The following is a 21,530-nucleotide window of genomic DNA, read 5'->3' as shown; positions in this document are numbered from 1 at the left end:
GGATCCCACATAGTCGTTGGTCACCACCTCCTCCTGGGTCAAACGCAACTCGTCACGGAGGCGGTCCAAGCTCACATCCGCAGCTGCCCCAGCAGTCTGGGAATCCTCCAGATCCCGCTCGAGGTCGTGGATCTGGGATTGGAGTTGGTGGATCTCAGATCCGGCGAGTGCCATCTCCCTGAGGAGATGGTCGTTGTCATCTCGCATAACGTCTCGTTGACGGGAGGCGCGATCCAGTCGTCCGGTCAGGTCGCGGATCTCTACCGCCTGATCAGCCAACAGGAGTCGCAGGTCCTGCGACCGAGAGGCCGCACGGTGCTCCCACCCCTGGATCTCCATCGCTTGGTCATGGATTTGGGCCCGCAAGGTCTGAAGTTGGGTAGTGTGTAGAGACGCAGCTTGGTCTTGGCCATCTTGAGCCGTCTGGAGCTCCGCCGTCAGGGTTTGCACCTGATCGGAAAGAGCCTGAGCTAGAACCCGCAGATCGGTGGGCGACATAGAAGACGGACTGACCGGAGGGGTAGTGGATGGGGCCTTGCCCGACGATTTGCCGGTACGCTTGGCGGGAGACATGTGTCGCGAAGGGGAGAAAACGGTGGTGGGTGCTGGTGATGCACGCCGTGAACGCTGTTGTGCAGCGCCGACAACGTACAGGAGGCGATTGTGGTAAAGTGCTTTCTCAGAAATAAGAGAATGGGCCTGATGCGGGGTCACTATCCCGAATCAATGACAATTTCAAGTGATTAGAGAGGATTTGGGTTGGCTGGCACGGATGCAAGTTGCCGGTGGTGGATTAGCCATGACGAGCAGCGCCCCGTATGAAGTGACGATGGATCTGGTATGAGCGATGTACGAGAAGGCAAGATCCACCAAGACTTACCTCGGATCCACCCTTACTTGGATTCACCTAAATGGATATGGGATATACTATACAAGAGTGGATCGGGTGTGGATCCTATGAAGGAAGGATGGTAGGTGCCCTCTAAAGGTGGATCTAGTAGCCACGGCTAACGGGGAGTCAAGATCCACCGCGAGGTGACCCGGATCCCATGCTTTCGAGTTAGGATCCAAGGAGGGAGGATCCCGCCTTAAGGGACCTGGATCCAGGGTACAGGTATGATGGATGCAGTGGATCTAGAACTTTCGTGGGACAGTGGAGATCACAGACGGTTGCGAGATGATGTTGGATGAGTGGAGAGCTCAGATCCACGACGAGTGTACACTTTCAAGTGAAGTGGATCCAAGCGACCTGGATCCTGATGAGTGTACCCATAATGGGGTAACCATAATGATTACGCCATGGATCCGGTGGATCTGAAGATAATACAGCTGGGATGATGGGTCAAGGGAAGAAGGGACATGCAGCCGAGCCGGGTAAGGGATTTAGCAGACGAAAGACATAGAAGGTAGAAACCCAGGCAGGTATAGGCTTAAATATCAATACAGACCTCAATTTGCACAGTATCACGCAAGTGCCTTCCTGCCCTCAAGAACCGGAACTACATTGGCCGTACGAGCTCCGAGAAGGTTGGGAATTGCGAATCTAGTGTTGGTAGTGATAACTGGATAATACATTGGCCAGATCCTACAACCTAGTGAGCTTTTCCTTTACTCGTGCAGATCCGACAGGTTAACCGAATTTACTACTTGGTCGGTTACACCCTAGAGGTTCTCAACTCTCAAGATCCCGTCACAGGAGAAACCCAGGCAGGTATAGGCTTAAATATCAATACAGACCTCAATTTGCACAGTATCACGCAAGTGCCTTCCTGCCCTCAAGAACCGGAACTACATTGGCCGTACGAGCTCCGAGAAGGTTGGGAATTGCGAATCTAGTGTTGGTAGTGATAACTGGATAATACATTGGCCAGATCCTACAACCTAGTGAGCTTTTCCTTTACTCGTGCAGATCCGACAGGTTAACCGAATTTACTACTTGGTCGGTTACACCCTAGAGGTTCTCAACTCTCAAGATCCCGTCACAGGAGGCGGCAAGTACGACTTAAAGGACAACACAAAGGCAAGGGAACACACCCGCAAGGCAACCCTACGGCTAGATCCACGATCTAGGCCCCGGATCCATAAGCTCGAATATTCGCTTAGGATACGGAACCATCCACGGACGCAGAGTGAAGATTTTCCACTGCTGCTCCACCCCATCCCCACGTCTCGCCAAGACACTCAAGCTTCACCACTTGAACTCTTCGGAAGTTACCGAGAGAGCAGATCCCGCCCTACCGACGGGTACACAAGGTGAGGAAAGTTCAGCAGAACACGGATCATCGGGGGACCCCCTCCGTTAGTCGGTGTCTGGGCGCAGTTGGTAAGTTGGATCTGGCAATCTCGCAGATTTTGCTGATCCCGCTACACCACATCTCCGTCCGTGGACCCGTTTAGAAAGGCCGTGTGCACATCTATCTGATGGATATGGCAATCCAATATGGTTCCTATTGCCAACACGAGTCGAAGTGACTCAAACCGAGCTACCGGTGCATTCACTTCATCGCAATTTACCCCCAAATTCCTGATGGTTTCCTTGTGCAATCAATCGTGCTTTAAACCTCGCTATACTTCCATCAGCATTGTACTTCACCGCAAGTACCCAGTGACATGGCAGTGCCTTTTGTCCAGGTGGTAGTCTAGTGAGCTTCCACGTTCCGTTTTCCAGTAAGGACTGATACTCCAAATCAAGTGCTTGTTGCCACTGTTTCCTTTGTGGTCCTGATATCGCTTCCCTCAGACTTTTGGGAACTGATATCCTATTGACAATGCTATCGACTGCAATGGCCTTGTCAATGTGCGTTTGAAAACATTTGTAGTCTTCAAATCGCACCGGGCGTTTCCGACTCCGTTGTGGTCGTACTACCCTTGTACCACCTTCAGATCGTATCTTTCCAGATTTGCTCTTAGCTCCCACTGCTACCGACAACGGCTCTCTTGGCCTCTTGACTCCCACTGTCTCATACAACGGGTGTTCACTGTTATCCCCGTGAGACACTTGTGGTGCTTTACCTTTGCTCCGTGAAGCTGTAGCTAGCAACTCTATCTCATCTTTCTCAGCAGCGGTCAACTTATCGGGATCTGTACCGAATGACCGTGTGATGATATTTGCACAGTTTTCTGTGTCAAATTTAACCGATCTGGCTACTATGTGCTTGTTATTGTACACATCTAGAAGACGATACCCTTTTGTATCCTCAAAGATCCCGAGAAACCTGCACTTTATGGCTCGAGCTGACAGCTTTTTATCCTTCCTGACAGCTTCTGGCAGATATGCAAAGCACACACAGCCCCAAACATGTAAGGTCTTTACATCGGGACTGACACCTTTTACTAACTCGTATGGTGTCTTATTCTTTAGCCTGTTCATAGGCGTGCAATTCTGCACATATGTCATGTACTTTAGTGCTTCAGGCCACCACTTAGCTGGTAGGTTTGCATCTCTGAGTGCGCACCGCACTTTAGCCATTTTCGTCTGATGATCTCTCTCAGCCGCTCCAGTTTCTTCTGGAGTAAATGGATTCGACGTCTGAAACACCACCCCTTTCTCTGTGCAAAACTCTTTTAGGGGCCTATTCACAAATTCAGTACCACCGTCTGATCGAATCCTACGAATTGTGAACTTTCCTTCCCGTTCTAGTTGTAGTAGCAACTCTTTTACCTTTAGTTGCACCTCCTTTTTGATTGCGAAGGGCACAAGTCCAACGCCATGATGTCTGATCATCAATGATGCTGAGAAAGTATCTTATTGATCCGATGGTACCATACACACCAAGCGTCCGCATCGGACCATTTGTATCCATGTGTATCGTGCTTATTGGTTGACCGTCTCTGGTCCCAACCATATTCCTGTAACTCATTCTGCGCATCTTCATTTCTGTGCACGTATGGCAGAAGAATGGTACTTTACTCAGTGCCGCCCTACTGAAACTGGGCACTCCTGGGATCAGATTCCTGCTCATGACCTCAATGAGCTTATCTTTGTTCAGATGACCTAATTTAATGTGCCATTCTTTCAACGTTGTTTCCACTCGTGTGTTTCCTGAAACATACAGCGCCTTAACTGGCTTGACTTTTACTGCCGAACAGTAAATTTGCCTGTCCCTTAGTGTGCGACCCTGTACATAGTATGCACCATTCACTGCAACAGCGACAAACGCCAGTTTGTGTCGCCATAGGACAAACGTGTACCCTCCTTTTGCACTCTCTACTATTTGGTATCCACTTTGCTTCAACCAAACCTCGCTGAGTATGTTAGCCTTTGCCTTTGGTACTAGTGCCATGTTATCAAACCGAAATGGTTTGGCTCCTTCAGGACCAAAAATTAGAGCTGAACTGAGCCAACATGTGTATATTGAGTTTAGTCCCTTCTCCAAATGTGAAGCTAAACGCTTTGCTTGCCTGTTTCAGCACAAACAGCGATGCGTCTGCCGTTAGCCCTTGCCACAACCTGAGTCTAACACCCAATCAGAAGATGTTATGTCAGCCATGTCTCTCTGCATCAGCTCTGGGTACAACTTCCTTACCGTGTTTTCGATAGCCCTCGAGGCCTCTTCGATGTTTCCAGAAGCTTCCGTCACCTTTGCAGTATGCGCAGGGACACCCCCCTTCACAAAATCCTCGTAGCCATCCTCATCATCGCTCATGCCGCTTGACGACAATGACGATGGCGGAGTGGGGGATACCGGAGGTGATGTCATCAGCTCATCCGTATCCATTTTGGCTTGTTCTGCCGACAGTGTTGAGCCGCCGTTTGATTGTGTGGCGCTCACCGTCGCGACAATATTCAGCTTACTGATCGGCTGTAGTAAGGCCACATCGGCTGGGATCTCTTCTCGCTTAGCCTTAGCCTTTCTTTTGCCTTTCTCTTCCCCCTTCACATGAGCGACTCCCACTGAGTTGGATGGGACATCGACTCTCTTGCCTTTCACAAAGGTCGAGTTGCGCATCAATCCTTGGCTTCGATCCTTTGCCCTTTTGGGACAGTCGACCTTGTAGTGAGATTCACCATTCCGGTAGTACCGACCATCACAGTAGTAGCACTCGCCCCCTTTCTTCTTCTTGGGCTCGTCTACTCGTGCCTTGCGCTTGCCCAACGGCTTGTTGGATGCCGCATAGTTTACTGGAGCCGTCTGAGCTTGCATAGCGTCAATTTGGCCCCGGCTCTTATCCATGAAAACATTGCGTAGCAGCGCTTCGACCTTATCCAGGTGAAACCCCTCGTTGCTGTAATCCACATGGTCCCCCCAGTATTGGGTTGGGAACAGTGACAGGACCTTCACGGCCGCATACTGATTGGGTATCATCGTCACACCTTTCAGGTTCTCCCGTGACTGCCGATTAATGCGGTTTCGTGTCTCCTTTACACGAACAATGAGTTCTCCCACCAAAGCGAAGTCCATCGCCAGTGCCTCATCAAACTCCGTAATCAGTGCAACCATTCCCTGGGCATTGGACTGCCCATAGTGAGCCTCAAGTCGCTTCCATGCAACCGGCAAGTCCTCGTCGTTAAACAAAACTCTTAGCGACTCCAAATACCCTCGCGGTAAAGTTTGACCTAGCAAGCTACGGATGTAGCTGTCCTGATCACAAAGGACCACCATTTGCCAATCATAGTTGCGCTTCTTTTCTGGGTCCTCGTCGTACTCCATTGGACGAGGTACCTCGCAGCTGGTTACCAGTAATTCCTCGTACTTAAACGCTGGTTTTTCCTGACCTTTTAGCATCGCTTCGCGAGTTAGTGCCGTACGCTTTTGACGCAAGTGACCGATGATTAGGTCCTTCCATACACCGAACTGCCGCACGTCTTTTGAAAAGACGAGCCTGTTCACTGTCTTGCTTTCCCTGTTGCTAGTCATTCCGACTTGCTCTAGTGCCCTTTACTTGAAATGTTAAATCAAATGTAAGCTTATAGGTCTATTAATTCCTTAATTGACCCCAATTCCTCAACCTATTGCTATTCTTACAGTTGTGCTCAGACTGAAGCAAAAGAGGAAGTGAGGAGCTAGTCCTCTCTTCCTACCCACCATACTTCCTCTCCTCATCGCACTTAGTGTGTGCCTTGATTATAGAGGGGCTCCTCTACCAATCACCGGTCAGAGTACCGTTGACTACATAGACACTTCAATAGGCATAGTAGAGCCCATAAACTTTATATTAATATGTCTCACCCGGTACTACCCAGCCCATACGGGGATTGCCTGTCGCATCCCCTTGGTGCTAGCTCCAGTGCCGGCAAGGGCGGAGAAGCGTCACGAGGGCAACGTTTCAGAATAGCAGCACGTAAGTCCTTCTTGTCCGTGATGTCAGCTCCGGTGGCAGCTAGGAAGTCCTCCGCCTGCCGGTACTGTTTCTCAAGAGTGTTAATCTTCTCGCGAACACCAGCACTATCACGATGCTTGATGCCAGCAGCCTCCAACCTGCGTTTTTTTAGCTTCAGCAGGGCTTCCTTCGTCTGGCCGTTGGTTCTATCACTCCCGCGCCACTTGTCGTAGTTCGATGGGTCTGAAAGCCAATCTAGCACCACTCGTAAAAAGGATTTACCACCGTCGACGCCATCGGGGTCCCAAAACGTTGGAGTGCTCTTTCCCGCTCGTGTCGTTTCGCGAACCAGCTCGGCCATAGCTGCCTGATCATCCTCTACCATGCCAGTGTGAGCCACTTTCTTTGCTTCTCCTGTCCTCGTGAAGTCTACCTTGCGTTTCATCTCAATCTGTTTCAATGGCCTCCGTCAGACCCTTGAGTCCAAAAGAGGTCTTGAAAGAAAATCGCTAGGGTAAGATCTCTTGGAGTCCAAAAAAACATTTTGCTAACGAAATCCAACTGATATCAGTTGCAACGAGAGCAGCATATCCTTCGTCGTGCTGTAGTACTTTTATCTCTTGGATACAAGAGTGTGTAAGTTTGTTCACTTGGACATAAGTGCTTGACATTCTGAAGCAGCAACTTGCAACACAAGTTAAAGTGCGCAGCCATTCTGATCAACCCTATTTGTCTTTAACTCCATACGTGTCTATCACTTAGTTTTCTTTCATAGTTTATATCTACTTAAATTGGGTAGGCACTCAAAAGCTTTTTCAAGAACACGCCGTCCTTCAGGGGCATTTGAGAAGTGCTACGCTGAGCGGCGTCTCATCCCAACCAGTATTGTCAGAGAACCTAGGGCGAGATCCTTGAGTTGGCTCCACGTGATGAGGTCCTGGAACTCACCAGCCTCTTCCGTGTATTTCACTGTCGTGTTGTCATAAATGTGATTGTTGTAGTACGCCACATTTAGGCTAGTTCCATCCAAGTACTTCCCCGGAGGCGGAGATTCTTTCGCCCAGCCAACCGCAGCTGACAAGGACACTCCTAGAATGGTTACGCTGTCCACGTTAGGTCTGTCTTGCCACACAATGGCGTACTCCCAGCCGTCGATGTGGCCGAGGAAACAAAGCGGCACGTGCCTTAGGGAAAGGCGTACATAATTACCCACTTGTCTTTTGTTGCTTAGCTTGAAGACTGTTGATAGACTCACTACGTGTGTAGTTAACTCTGTTATCCTTATTGAGACAATGAGCTCAGTCTGAGGCAAATTGGTGAAGTGAGCATGCCTCCGCGCTGCGCGCGGGGCGGCTTCACGTTCCTTTGCCTGCTGTCGTCATCGCACTATGTACCCAGATCACACCATCTGTGATTTGCACTGAATGCCCTCTCGTATTTGATAACGATAGGTACACATCACTTTCGAAAGGATGTTCTCTCATTCAGTTATTGCTTTCGTTAAGAGACAAGTATGTTTCCTGCTGTCCTCCTCTCAACACTTTCACTAAGTACTAGGGGACAGATTCAGATCTCGAACTCCTAGCTTCTCTCTTGGCTTTACAAATTGTTTTGTTGGAAGAGCTTTTGTTAGAATGTCTGCTGTCATCTTTTAGTTGCGTAATATGCTATTTTGGAACGACCCGGTTCAACGAGATCCCTCGTGAAAAGAAAGCGGATTTTAATGTGCTTATTTGTTTTGTGGTTTCCTGGGTTTTTTACATTGCTTATGGCTGCGTTGCTGTCGCACCACATTTGCACTGGTACCCGTTGCGAAAATCCCATTTTACCTAGCCGAATTTGCTGACTCCCCCTCGGATGCAGTAATTGCCTTGAACCACTCCTTGTTCTCGTCTTCGCTGTCTCCATCGTTGACATCGTCACCTTCTCGACGTTGTCGCTTGCCTTGAGCTTCACTGTGTGCAAGTCTCGCCTTCAAATTAGCATCTCGAGTGAGATGACACGCTCGAGTATTCAGCGTAGACAGTCCGGCATGCAACGCAATACACAGCGACGGCGGATCGTGCATCCCATACACGTCATTGAATGCCTTACAGAACATTTTCTCCAGTGTCAGCCATCTGTCCCCCAATGAGTACGGTTGTAGCAAGATATAAACCTACTGGGTTCTTTAGCTGCGTTAGCAATGTCCGGTCGGGTCCCACGGACGAAATACTGCAAAGAGCCAACGATCCCTCTGTAGTCAAAGGGTTGAGCAGCAATTTCTACTGAAATTATCTTTGTTTCTGGTTCTAGAGTAAGACTAGGTACTTGTGGTTTTATTACCGGTAAGCAGTTGACCCTATTAAACTTTGTGATGAGCTCTACAATGTACGTTCGCTGGAAGATCTTCATCACACGCTGGTGCCTATTGCGGTGAGCTTCCTTTTTAAGGATATAGTGAATATAACTAGGATCCTACATTTTTAACCGTTTTTGATAGTTCGGGTTTTAGCCTGTTGATAAGACCAAAGTCGCGTGACATGATTGTCAGGTCATCAACGTATACCACAACTATGAGCCATTCGTTTCCCACATTTTGCACGTAGATACGAAACCTTTGTGACGACGTACAAACCCATTGATACTAAAAAGGTATAAAGGACTCTATACCAAATTCTCTGAGCTTGTTTGAGACAGTAGATGCTCTTGAGAAGCTCACAGACCAAATGCTCTTGACCGTGCTTCCTAAAAACGTGAGGTTGCCTCATATAAATATGTTGCTCTCTTTCCATAGTGCCATTTAAGAACGCTGATCCATTTAATGGATATGACAGTCCAGTATGGTTCCAATTGCTAGAGCTAAACGAAGTGACTCAAACCGCGCTACTGGGGCATATACCTCATCGCAGTCGATCCCGAATTCTTGGTGGCTACCTTGCGCAACAAGGCGTGCTTTGAATAGCTCAACTGTTCCGTCGGCGTCGTACTTTACTACAAGTACCCAATGATATGGCAAAACGTTACGTCCTGGTGGCAGTGGTACAAGTCTCCACGTTCCATTTTCGATCAAGGACTCGTATTCTAGCTCAAGCGCTTTTCTCCATTGTTCGCTATGAGGTCCACTCAAAGCTTCCTTAAGTGTACGTGGGTTTGGCACTTTGTGCTCCAGTATATCATGTCCAATACTGTTATCTACCGGAAACGTGGATAATCTTGGTATCTCTTTGGTTTATTTTTTTACGCCGCGGGCGTGGCTTACTGCTTAGTGGTGCCTTCCCAAGCCCCGCGCGTTTGCGTTTATTCTTCTCTCCCACTGATGTGGTAGTTGTCTGAGGAGGGGATGATGTGGCTCCCACTATCTCAGTAGAGCCAGTAACGATTGAATCAGTCTCAACTTCCTCCGTATTCTCCTTTGAGAGTGCTTTTGTTTCTTCGATCGCAGCTGTATCTGATGTTGCAGATTCCGTGGTGGGAGTGGCATCAGCTTTTCCGAAAGCTCTTTGAACCAAGGAGGCTACATTGTTGGAGTCAAACAAGACATCTCTGGATATAAACAGTTTGCTATTGTAGGGCTGCAATTTGACCGCATTGCACAATTGCTGTCTCTCTTTGACTGTTTTATTCTGTACGTAGAATGCGCCATTGATTGCTCGAGCCACAAACGTTAGCTCGCTGTTCGCAAAACAAATTTGAACTCACCAGTTTGTAATCAAATTATTTCGTACCCATTTCGCTGTAGCCAGTATTCGCTAAGAATGTTTGACGTTGCATGTGGCACAAGTGCAATATTCTCAAAAAGGAATGGCTGTATCCCTTGTGGGTCATGCAAGTACAGTTTAACTGCTCCCATGTTTGCATTAGAATGCTTAGACCCTTGTCCAAACGTAAACATGTATCGGGTGTTGGGAAGCATCTCGACGAACTTCGACTCCTCATCGGTCAGGCCGAATCGGCAGCCTGAGTCCAACACCCACGAGTCTCTGGTTATACATGTTCCTGCATCAAGTAAATTACGATACGAAGACCGTATCGTATCCTCCAGCTGTATCTTCTGCAGACTGATTTGGTCTGCAATCAGCTGTTCGCCTGGCGACTGCAGCGTTTGATTTTCGTCGACGCACCCACCGTTAAAGCCAATTGACATCACAACATCCATCAAATCGACCGTTTCGTGTGCGTCGAACATGATCTGGTCGCGGACAGGACTTGGTAGAAATTCCATTCTGTTGGGAGGGCTGGCTGAGGGCACTGGCCTCGTGGACGAATTCATGTGCACGGCGTTACACGCATTCACTGATACGCCGTCGACAGACAGTCCTCTGTCGGAACAGCTGTCCTCTGTGTGTCATTTCCCTTCGCATTCGAGTTGGACTTGCCCTTTCCTGTCTTTGACATCGGCTCTTGGTGACCGCGTGCCTTCTTTACCGAACGAGGGTACGACCAGATGTTGCGTCGGAAAACCTGGAGTTTCAGATCTTGTTTTCTCTTGGTGCAGTGCTGCTTGAAGTGCTGCCCACCTTTGAATGTCGTTGTGCACTCCAGCACAATAGAAGCACGACATGATGTCGGTATTTTCTTGCGTCGGCGCGGGAGTAGACTTCCTTTTCCCCAAGGCCGATCCTGTGGTTTTAGCAGATTTGGCGGGTTTTGCATCGACACGATTTACGGATGCCCCGTTGCCCAAAACCTTCATTTGAGCCTTGCGCTTTCTCCCAGAAATCGCGCAGAGCTTCGACCCCACCTTATCCAGTGTGAAATCCTCCTGTGTAAACACGGTTGCTGAGTCCTAAAGATATGCAGGCAGTACCGCCAAAATCTTGATCAGCAATTTCTGCTGCGAGATCAGTCCGACCTTCAACGCGTCAGCGCTGTTACGGTCCACCTGCTCTCTAGCAGCCTTAAGTAGCTGAAAGAGGCGGGAAACGCTCTCGAAGTCGGAGGATGGAATCATTTCGAAACGCGGCACTAACTCGACAACCCCCGATGCCGTTTTCAGTCCACAGCGTTTTTCTATGGCACGCCAAATCTCATGAACCGGCCTCGTCATCAACCTCTTATCCGCGAGGAAGGGTTAGGCTGAGCAAATTCGTGATTAAAGAAGCTTGTTGCCTGACAAACGCCCTTTGAAGCGCGTACGCATCCCTTTCTGCCTCTTGTCCTGGCCCTGGTAGGGCAGGCTCTCTCTCGATTGCATCCTCATAGCGTGCGACAGGAGATCGACGCTTCGCCTGAAGCTCGATGACGACTAGCGCGTCGCTGAGCGTGACCAGATGAACCTTCACCTTGTCTCTCCATCCGGCGAACAAAGCCTTCTTGTCATGGAAGACCAGCTTATCAGCCACAGTTTGGCTCGGTTTGCTTATCTTGCCCATCTTACTTGAAAGCACTGTACACAGCCTCATTACGTGTGTATTTAACTCTTTTATTCATAATTGCCCTTATCTAGACGATGTGCTCAGTCTGAGACAAATTAATGAAGTGAGCATGCCTTCGCACTGCATGCAGGGCGGCTTCACCTGCTGTCGTCATCGCACTATGTACCCAGATCACACCATCTGCGATCTGCACTGAATGTCCTCTCGTACTTGATAATGATAGGTACTCATCACTTTCGAAAGGATGTTCTCTCATTCAGTATTTCCTCTCTTTAAGAGACAAGCAGGTTTCTTGCTGTCCCTCCGCTCAACATCTTTGCCCCACGTTGTTCGAGCGTAGACTTTAGAGCCCAATGGCGTGCCCTTGCATTCCCCGTCCCGCGGGCCGCTTCAGCTGAGGCCACTGCTGATAGCACCGTCCTTTTGCACTGCTGGGTATGGGTGACAGTCGTCCTCAATCTTGATTTGCAAAAACATACATGTTTTCATGTTTCTATGTTTTCATGACTTCACCATGCTCTGACATGAGTATCTCTCATTACAAAAGGTAGTTTGGCTATGCAATACAGTAGCTGAGAAATATCCGACAACGCCAAAGCGCACTCTTTCTTCAATTTTCACACCCTACTGTGAATATGGTTGCCCATGTCACGTTATGTCACGCCATATCTCAAACATGTTCAGCATAAATTTCACGCTCCTCGTAATTTATTTTTTAGAATCATGGACAAAACTTAGCGATACATGACAAAAGTCCATGATTTGGCCACCTAGCCTTTTTAGAAAACATGGGCTGTAGCATCCGCCATTATTAATACCCTTTTTTTAACACACACAACACAAAGCACTACTTAAACTGGGAGGGTGGTGGATCGCTCACGCCTGCGTGTTTACATGAAACAAACTCATAGACAGTAGAGAAGTTTTGCTCTCAGCTGAGAGGTTGGACCAAGTTGTCATCCATCTGGCGGAGCATGTAGGTCATCAGCTTAAATACCTGTTGTCAGCTCTCTTTTACACTCTAGTTTAAATCTGCTGAAGGTATTTTTATTTGTGTTGGGTCGTCCTCTACAAACGATTGAGCGGCACAAATCACGAGACAAACTAATCGGAAGACTCGATTTGTCGTACGAATTACAATCGAAGGTGCCAAAAAGTCTGCAAAGCACAATACGTCCTTCCGAATATGATACCCCGGCCAATTCGAGCTTCAAAAAAGAGAAGTCCAGCACCAATTACTATGGTGAGTGAGTCTACGATAGATACCGATCAAGTTGCAGCAGACAACGCAATCTCATCTGCACGACTTTCTTCTATTCCATCCGACTGATTCATTCAGCGTCATGTTTACAGTTAATGGCCGGCGAATTCAGCAAAATAGGAAGCCAAGGCGAAGCATGAGGTCTTTGATGTTGAGAGATCAATAGCGCACAGCATGACGTTGGGATTAATTGACGATTAACCTGAGGAAGTAAATGCGAAATAAAATCTTCCTAGAGGTATGTACGTCTGAGCTGAAAAATCTAGGTCATTCAAGAAATGCCTGAATACAAGTCCTTATATACTGTTAAAAGTCATCTCGCCAAAATCGCTCAAATTTTAGGGGGATACTAGGAGCTTAAGCCCGGATATACTATTTTAATAATCCATTGTGCTACCTCTGTATCTATTTCGACGTGCGGCTTTCCAAAAATTGTTCATTTAAATGATCTGATCAGTCACAGGCGATGTATGCACACTGACTGCTTACACACTAATGCCGTGCTAAGCCCGGTGAAGCTCTGGATATTACGGTATTTTCAAAAAGTAATAGCTAGTGCGGAATGAAGGACTTTTTAGAAGAAAAAAAAGGAGAAGAATTGCGATATAAGTAAGACTTCCAGTCTAGAAGAAGACATCAACAACCGAGCGAGAATGATAGTCATTCATTTGAGTGGCTATCCCCGAACTTCGAAACTTATAAACAAGTTGGTACCCTAACTTAAGAAAATACTGTATTTTAAAGAAGACCTGTAGCAATTTTTCCACAGCATTATGGTTTCTTAATCTGTTCGATTCTCAATTGCATGAAGTCTTTGGGTTTCTGCCAGCGCATCACGACTTGGAGTAAAATACTCCAAAAACGCTTTCGTAAGGGGGGCCATGAGATACAACTGCGATAACGTTTTCACTCGAGTGACGGCGACGTAGAAAGATGAGCGCTGAGGAATCCTGCGAGTCGGATGACGAAGCGGAGCAAGAATCATTTTCTCTACTGTCAGTTCTTGGCACTTCTCAGTGGTCAATGAGTACGCCAGCACAAGAGAAACTTGGCAAATTGAGATAGAGAATGAGCGATCTGGCAGCCGAATTCGAACACCACATTCTGTCCTTTTGCATACAGGAGTGATACCAAGTGGTAACGTTTTCTTTCTCTGATGTGTGTGATGTGTGTGCGTGTGTGTATGTGTGTGTGTGTGTGTGTGTGCGTGCGTGTGTGTGAGTGTGTGTGAGAGGGAGGGGGGCTTACTTACGCGTTACGTCGTAAGGTTGATGTGTATGAGGATACAGCTTAGCCAAAATGAAGAAGCCGCGGTCGAACGTGCGTTGTCGTCCGACCTTGCTGTGACGCGAGACGGCCTCGATAGGAATCCGATTACACTGTTCACAGCATTTAGTGTTAGTGACTGAATAGTGTTAGTTTTCAATTAGAGTTAATAACATGCAGCGGCAGAGAGAGCAAAAATCAACACTAATTGCCGTCAAATTTGAGGGCGCTTTCATTGCTGTTTATTTCCCGACTCTTCAGGTCCTGAGTCGATGAGCTCTCCCAAACCATCTACAGCTCGACCTTCGCTGATTGTAGCGGCCATGCAGTGTGCTCAAGCTCTCGCGGACAAGCAGCAAGCTGATCGAGAGAGGTCTAGAACATTTGTCGCGTCGGAAGCCGAAGCTACCACTGCGAGCCATCCGCAGGAAGACCTCGGCGTCTTCTCAGAACCGTCAGCTCCAGTTGCTCAAAATGGTGGAAAATGCAAGCGCCAGCCGCAAAATGTCGCAACTAAAAGGGACAAACTGAAGGTGGTCAAGTGGATGATAGAGGCTGAAAAGCAAGAAAAGAAGCGCTTGTTCAAACGCACAATTGATCATTTCCCTGGTTTCTTTCGAGCATCCGACAGCGCCAATTACATGAAAGTATCTCTATCGCCCACAGACGCTGTTGGAGATACCGACATACTTCAAGACGATGTGCAGCTGACCCAAGAAGCTACAGTGTAAGTCTACAATAACCCTATTTTGTTGTACCTCATATACATGTAGTCTTAGTTTTCATTTAGTGTTATTAACACTAATTGATGTCATTGAAACTTGGAAGTCTCTCTCGTAATTAGTGTTAACAACTCTAAATGCTGTGATCAGTGTAGTATTCATCTATTCCCTTCTTTAAATCATGTAGCCTTCATGTACTGTACCACCCACCATTGGTGGTATCGTATATTGGAGCAACATCCACCTAAAACCAGATAGCGTGAACGCTGACCCAGGCGGCTTGGAACGACTTCACCAGTGCTTTTTATGCTTTACCGTAGTTTATTAGGTATTCCGTCCTTTTAGCCTATCACTTGCAAGCCACTATACTTTTAATAATTACAAACGTAGCACCCTAATATTTTATAGAGGATCGTCGACGGTTTCGATCGCCCCTAAAACTCTGGATATGAATATCCAGAGAACTGACCGTTTGCTGCAAGTATGAGATGGCTTGCTTGTGTAATAGGAAATGGCTGGGTCAACGATACCCGCGTAATACGTGAGTGCAGAAATGAATTTGATATTATCTAAGCTAAATGCTAACTGTAAGCTTATCAGATTAAACTATTATCAGAAAATGTTCTTGATGTCACCATCCTCTATGCATCGACAACGTGACATCCTGAAAGCTCGTCTCCAGCATTTTAAGAGTCTTACATGTATTGGCCCCTTTCAGCAAAAATATAACCTGGAACCTGAAAAAAAAAGTTCCAAGCTTTGTTTTTCCCATGCGTTCAGCAAATCTTCCCCTGGAGGTGCTGCGTGCTCTCCACAATCATTCTGGCTATATATTCTAAGAGGTCGCGGCCCATGAACGTCGGACTGCTGCTAATGCTTCTCTTGGAGGGGATTCCTCCTCCAGCTGGCATGGGCGGACAAGCAAGACACCTCATCCAGCAAGCGTACCAAGCAGAACTCGATGTGATAGCCGAAGTAGCAGCTCCAAAGGATCGGGAGATTCTCGCGAAGCAGCGCAGCTCACACTGGGCTAAGATGTTGTTCTCTTCGCGCATCTACTTCGATGGATCGATGAGTAACCTATTTCGCATGGATAGCTCTACAATTGGCGCTTTGATACGGACTGTGACCCCCCATCTCACAACAGGAAGAATGGAACCAGATGCTGTGTTGCCTCCAGTGAGAGTAGCTGTCTTCTTGTATCTATGTGCTCAGGGCACATCGCTGGAAGCCACAGCAGATCGTTTTGCCATTGGGCCATCTACAGTCTCCGGTATCGTGCGCGAGGTGTCGTCCATTGTATGCCAAGAGCTCACGGATTTAGTAGCTTTCCCCCCTTTGGTACAATGTGCTTCCCATTTTACTGAGTTGTGTGGTGTGCCACAGATTGTGGGCTGTATTGATGGATCACATATACCTATTGCTCGACCTAGCGATGATGGAGACATGTATTACAATCGAAAATGCTGGTATAGTGTAGTATTGCAAGCCGTTGTCGATTGGAGGGGGAGGTTTTGCGACCTGGATTGCAAGTGGCCAGGACGCGTAGGTGACAGTCGTGTGTTTCGCAACAGCACATTGGGTCGGGTGTTTCCCAGCGTCCTTGGCTCGACCACTTCTGTACACAGCGCGCCACGCGCGTACCAGAGCAAGGATCGTGATGTCGGTCCAGTTGCGCTTGAAGTCAGAGATCGCAGGCTCTAGAGCTCGCACAGACGCAGGTTCCGCAGAGCCCAGGGGCTCTGCCTCGGGCTCTCCGCTATCCATGCGCAGGCTGAAGGGGGGGGGGTGAAAATGAGTGCCACGGAGAATCTATCCAGTCTCACAAGTTCCACGTTTCAGGGACCTCTTCCGCTCCCTAAAACTTTGGCACTGAACCGAGGTTTACTTGGAACTTTTAGTGACTTTTTTTGCGGTTGGAGGAGAAAAAAGTGGTATGCTGAAAGTGTTTTCCCTCGAACCTAGAAAAAAACTTCCAGGTTAGAGGTTCCAACGTTTTGCTGAAAGGGGCCATTGTCCGTTTTACTCAAATTGTCCGCCTAATAGTCGATCTTAAACTGAGCAAATCATGCGACCAGGGTAATCTTATTCTGGGACGAGGTCTTTCTTATTCTGATGGAGAATTCTTCCTCACGGGACGGGGCCTTGCATTCTCCACACAAGAGTGTTCATTATCCGGTTGACGGCCTCCTGAGCAGTGCTTCCGCACACGTTACGACGGAGGTCAATTGAGGGGGAATGCAGCGCATGCTTATTCCAAGAGGGACTGTCGCCCGTATGGGTTAATTCCCCGCCGGATACTCAATCAAAAAGTAAGTACTTGCCACTCTATCTTTATGACCTGCTCGCGTTCTGACCTCCCTACAGTGTGGTTGTTTTGTGCTTAATGTAGACTACTGTTCATCTCCAATAATACATGTAGCTTGACTCATACCCGATTGCCCATTGATTGTTTTCCTATGGAGGTGTCGCTTCCTAGTCATTTGCGCTGCGAGCTGACGGTGAAAGCTGGGAGACCACTGGAGCGATGTCGCGATAAAGGCGTTGCTTTGTCGTTCGACATCGATGTATCTGAAGGGTACGGTGTGCTAAGGGCGAAAGTCAAGTCGGCTTTTGCTACAAAGGAGCGTCTATGCTGGAGCGACGATCTCGACGTGTACATCAGACTCGCCAAGAATGCACCACAAAAGGCCTTCGTAAAACTAGATCAAGATGGCTTCGAGCCGTCATTGCAAGCAGCGTGGCGCAATGCTCGGCTGCGCCGTGGTGGGCAGGTTGATTTTGTGCTCGATCTCTTTGTATATGTAGCGAAGCCTAAGAAGGCGCCAGCTACTACGCTTCATCGTGCGACCGAAAACCGTGTGCAACAAGTGATTCCGCGCGTACAAACAGCTCTACTAACGGCTAACGTACCATTCGGTCCTGCTACCCTACGCTACGCTGCTACGGCTCAAGCCAGATTACCGGATGGTGAAGACGTCCGCGTGCCAGACAACACAACATTCCGCCAGCTTCAGCACATCGACAGCCTGGAGCAACAAGCGGCAAGTTCGTCAAGAGAACCTGATGAGTTCGCCCCCATACAAGTCAAGATCAGCGACGCTACGGTGACACTGCGCATGCGAGTTCAAGACATCCGCCAGGCGCTCGGCTTGCCGATGTATCCATTGTGCCCTCCATTTCGACAAGCACCGGAATTTGTGCAGCCACCTGCACACGACATGGAAGATGTTGATCATCTACAAAGCGATGAAGAAAATGAACGAGACATTGCAGAATTTGCTGTATAGGATTACATCGATTAGTTACTGCGCAATATTCAATGCAGCTCCTAGATAACCGCAGTGTCGGTATAATCCGTAGCCAACTTGGTCATTTGCCTTGGTGCATTCGCGCAGCGCAGCACTTAGAACTTGAACCGGTGCTTCCTTGAATGCAAGACTTGCGTGCTTAATAATCCAGCGTTTTAAAAGCGAAAATCCCACTTCAATTGGGTTCAAATCTGGGGAGTATGGTGGTAACAAGAATAGCAGAGCTCCGGTCGAGTGTACCAAGTCTTGTAGCTCCGCGTACATATGGATCTTGGCATTATCAAGTATCACAATTGACCGTGGAAGCGGCCACGGATTCAGGTAAGGTGCAAGTTTCGTTGCAAATACCTGATGAAACTCTTTCCTAGTAAATGTGTCAAATGTGTGACCCCATGAGAAAAACCCGCTCACGTCCATTGCTACCAGCACGGAGACCCGCTGACCACGTGACGAAGGCAAACTGACAACGGCTGGCGTGCCTCGTTTTGACCACGCGTGCTTCCTTAAAACACTCCTGTACAACATTAAAAAATATGTTAAAAAACAATAGATATCAAACAACGAGTCGTTCTGCTATCGCACCTTCCGTCTTTGGATGTCTCGTCAACAAACACGAGCTGCTCGGGGCAACTGTAAAACGGCAGCAACCGACCGGCATACTCACGGCGCTCTCGCGGAGCTGACTCTCTTGCACGCTTAGTTAATCTTTTCCTTGTCAGATTAAGGTCGAACCGTAACGCGCGGCATATCGAAGCAGTTGACGTGCTCGTCACGTGCTCGAATTTGCGGCGAAGCTCGTCTTGAAGCTCTTCAATGTAGAAGCACGGATGTATTTCTACATATTTCTCCACGAATTGTATTACCTCACGTGGCCACTTGCTGCTGCGCTCTCGTGACGGTGCCTTCCGACACGGTGATCCTGTCTTGTCGAACTTCGTAATCCAGCGACGGACACTACGTTCGTGGCTTCCGAATATTGTGCCAACCATAGCGGCATCCATGCCGTATACATAGACCAGGACTACCGCTCTCCACCGCAAGTCGCCAGAGTAGGTCATCGCGTACGCTGCTAATCTCCGAATGGCCAGAAAATTCGTGGCAAACTGAGGATGCGAGTTTAATAGCGTTGTTTGAGCTAAAGAAGGAGAGCTCTGATTGGACGACCAAGAATGATGTTGCCTTAATCGTTGATAGACTTCAGTTAACCTGACGTCTCACACCTACACCTACTGCATGCTGCCGTTGTTACTCTCAGTGTAAGAGTCCGATTTGGACAATCCGACTGAAAGCCACAATAATTCTAGACCTTAAAGCTTCAATGGTCTCCATAACATTACAGCCAATCACATTCGCGATCTTGATTGACACGACAGTTCTTCACAAAAAAGACCACCAAGATCTGGAAAATGAGTACGATGGAGCTTATTACGCGCGTTCTGGCCCATGTACGTGCACGCGATGTAGTTCGTGAGCTTGTTCAATGCAACGCAGCTTCAACCTCCAAGAAATGGCGTCAGTACACTGAAAAGTCTGGATATCTCACCCCTGTATCTTGTTGTGGTATGAAGAGTCTACCGGTGCTGGTGGTGATTCTCATCGGCTATTGGATGGGGAGCGGACTCACAGCTTATGCGGTCAAAGACGGCGTGGTGACTGCTAGAGACACTTCGGGCTTTTTTTTTTCGTGGAGTCACGGAGACGCCCGGGTGTTCAATTGGCACCCGCTGCTCATGAGTTTCGGCTTCGTCTTCTGCTCGATGCAGGCGGCTCTGGCCTACATCTCGTTGCCTTTTAGCCATAAAGTTAACAAGGTGAGCAGAGAGAAGAGAAACGGACGTGTGTGTGTGAGGGTAGAATGTGACTAGATTTTGGTCTGTGTTGTGCAGCGTATCCACTTGTCGCTGCATGCTCTGGGCTTCCTGAGTGCGGTGCTGGGGGCTGTGGCTGTTTTCCGCTTCCACAACGAGCACAGCATCACCAATCTCTACAGTCTTCACAGTTGGCTCGGACTTGGCGTCTTGATCCTCTTCTCCGCGCACGTAAGTGTTGTTGTTTTATTTTTTACTGTAGACGAAAATGCTGCTTATTGACGCTTCTTTGTTCAGTGGTTGGGCAGCTTTATTGTGTTCTTCTATCCCGGCGCGGAGAAGAATGTTCGTGCGTCTATCGCTCCGTACCACATTGGGGTCGGACTGTCCATTGTGGGGCTTGTAGTCGCGACTATCGAAGCAGGTATCCTGGAGAAACTGGCGTTCAACGGCAGCTGCAACGTGAACGGCGAACTGAACGGCGAGCCTGTGAAGGGCTACATGGCGTCGGATTGCGTTCTGGGCAACGTCATTGGCTTGCTGGTGGCGCTGAGTCTCGTTGCGCTGGTTGTCACGATCTGGCACGCGAAGCACCAGGAACCGGTCAAGCAGGTGGGAGACGAAGCCACTCCGTTGTTGCTGGGCAGCTCGGGCGATGAAAGGACGGAGATCTCGGTCTGATTGTCTCCAAAAGGGGCAGAACACGCTGCTAAAATGAAGGAGTTTTCTGACGAATATCGCGATATTTCAAAGTCGTTTTGTTGCTCAGTTGAATTGAACGGCGTAATTTACCCCTAAGAGCAGCAGTGCGTTAATTAAAAAACAGAAAAACAGGTAGTTTTTGGTGAATTCAGCTTACCGTAGTGCATCAGTGGCATGTGCAGAATGAAGACGGTCCACACAAAGAGATGGCCTTGCACAGTGCGCATTTGGGTCTCCAGTACAAACGCGAGTTGGAAGAGTGGGGAGATTCCGAATTTCCGCTTGAGAAGAAACAGAAGCCCGACGAATCCTGTCATCTCGACGGCTCCGAACATCAAAATGTTGACGACGTCTTTCTTCAACTTGTCGGGTGTCGATGATGCTGTTTGTGGGTAGTAAGGGGCAGCTGGTAGCTCGAAAAGAATGGGGAGGTATATCGCGTACAGGAGGGGTAAAATGCACTCGATATACTCCGTCATGAGGAGATATTCGGAATGGAAAAGTGCCTGGAGAGCGTCCCAAGAAGCTTCATCTGTTGTGACGCTTTTCATAGTGGAGCGCAGTACTTTAGCAGACGTGAGTGTGTGCGGGTGCATGAGAGTAAGAAGTCTCGTAGGTGCAGATGGTAATTCACGTAATGGCTTCGCTTCAGCCGCTTGAAGAATCGACGGACCGATCTTATGCAAGCGGGGTGGAGCCAAGGCTCGAGCCTTTTGTTGGGCTCTTGAAATAAGCGCTAGGAATGAACGGCTATCGTCCGACAAAGGTAGTGGGAACGGGGCGAAGATTCGAATTCGACTCAATATCTTCGGCGTTTTGAATACTTTGCGCAACATTACGGG

At 48.4% G+C, this 21,530-nt stretch overlaps 2 protein-coding genes across 2 annotated transcripts; one reads left to right on the top strand and one right to left on the bottom strand.

Annotated features, from left to right (window-relative positions):
- Positions 1 to 9,540: 9,540 nt before the first annotated feature.
- PITG_15574 (uncharacterized protein) lies at positions 9,541 to 11,615 on the bottom strand (the record flags this gene model as incomplete). Its single annotated transcript, XM_002897676.1, has 5 exons — positions 9,541 to 9,598; positions 10,167 to 10,223; positions 10,365 to 10,562; positions 10,761 to 11,029; positions 11,526 to 11,615. 5 exons carry the CDS (start codon positions 11,613 to 11,615, stop codon positions 9,541 to 9,543), a joined length of 672 nt encoding a protein of 223 aa, XP_002897722.1.
- Positions 11,616 to 19,570: 7,955 nt separating this feature from the next.
- PITG_15573 (cytochrome b ascorbate-dependent protein, putative) lies at positions 19,571 to 20,667 on the top strand (the record flags this gene model as incomplete). Its single annotated transcript, XM_002897675.1, has 4 exons — positions 19,571 to 19,623; positions 19,747 to 19,989; positions 20,065 to 20,217; positions 20,284 to 20,667. 3 exons carry the CDS (start codon positions 19,786 to 19,788, stop codon positions 20,665 to 20,667), a joined length of 741 nt encoding a protein of 246 aa, XP_002897721.1.
- Between the last annotated feature and the right edge of the window lie 863 nt (positions 20,668 to 21,530).

Source organism: Phytophthora infestans, genomic scaffold, assembly GCF_000142945.1.
Source record: "Phytophthora infestans T30-4 supercont1.42 genomic scaffold, whole genome shotgun sequence".
NCBI lineage: Eukaryota > Oomycota > Peronosporomycetes > Peronosporales > Peronosporaceae > Phytophthora > Phytophthora infestans.
The sequence above is the reverse complement of the archived record's forward strand: the minus strand, read 5'-3'. Positions and strand labels throughout refer to the sequence as shown.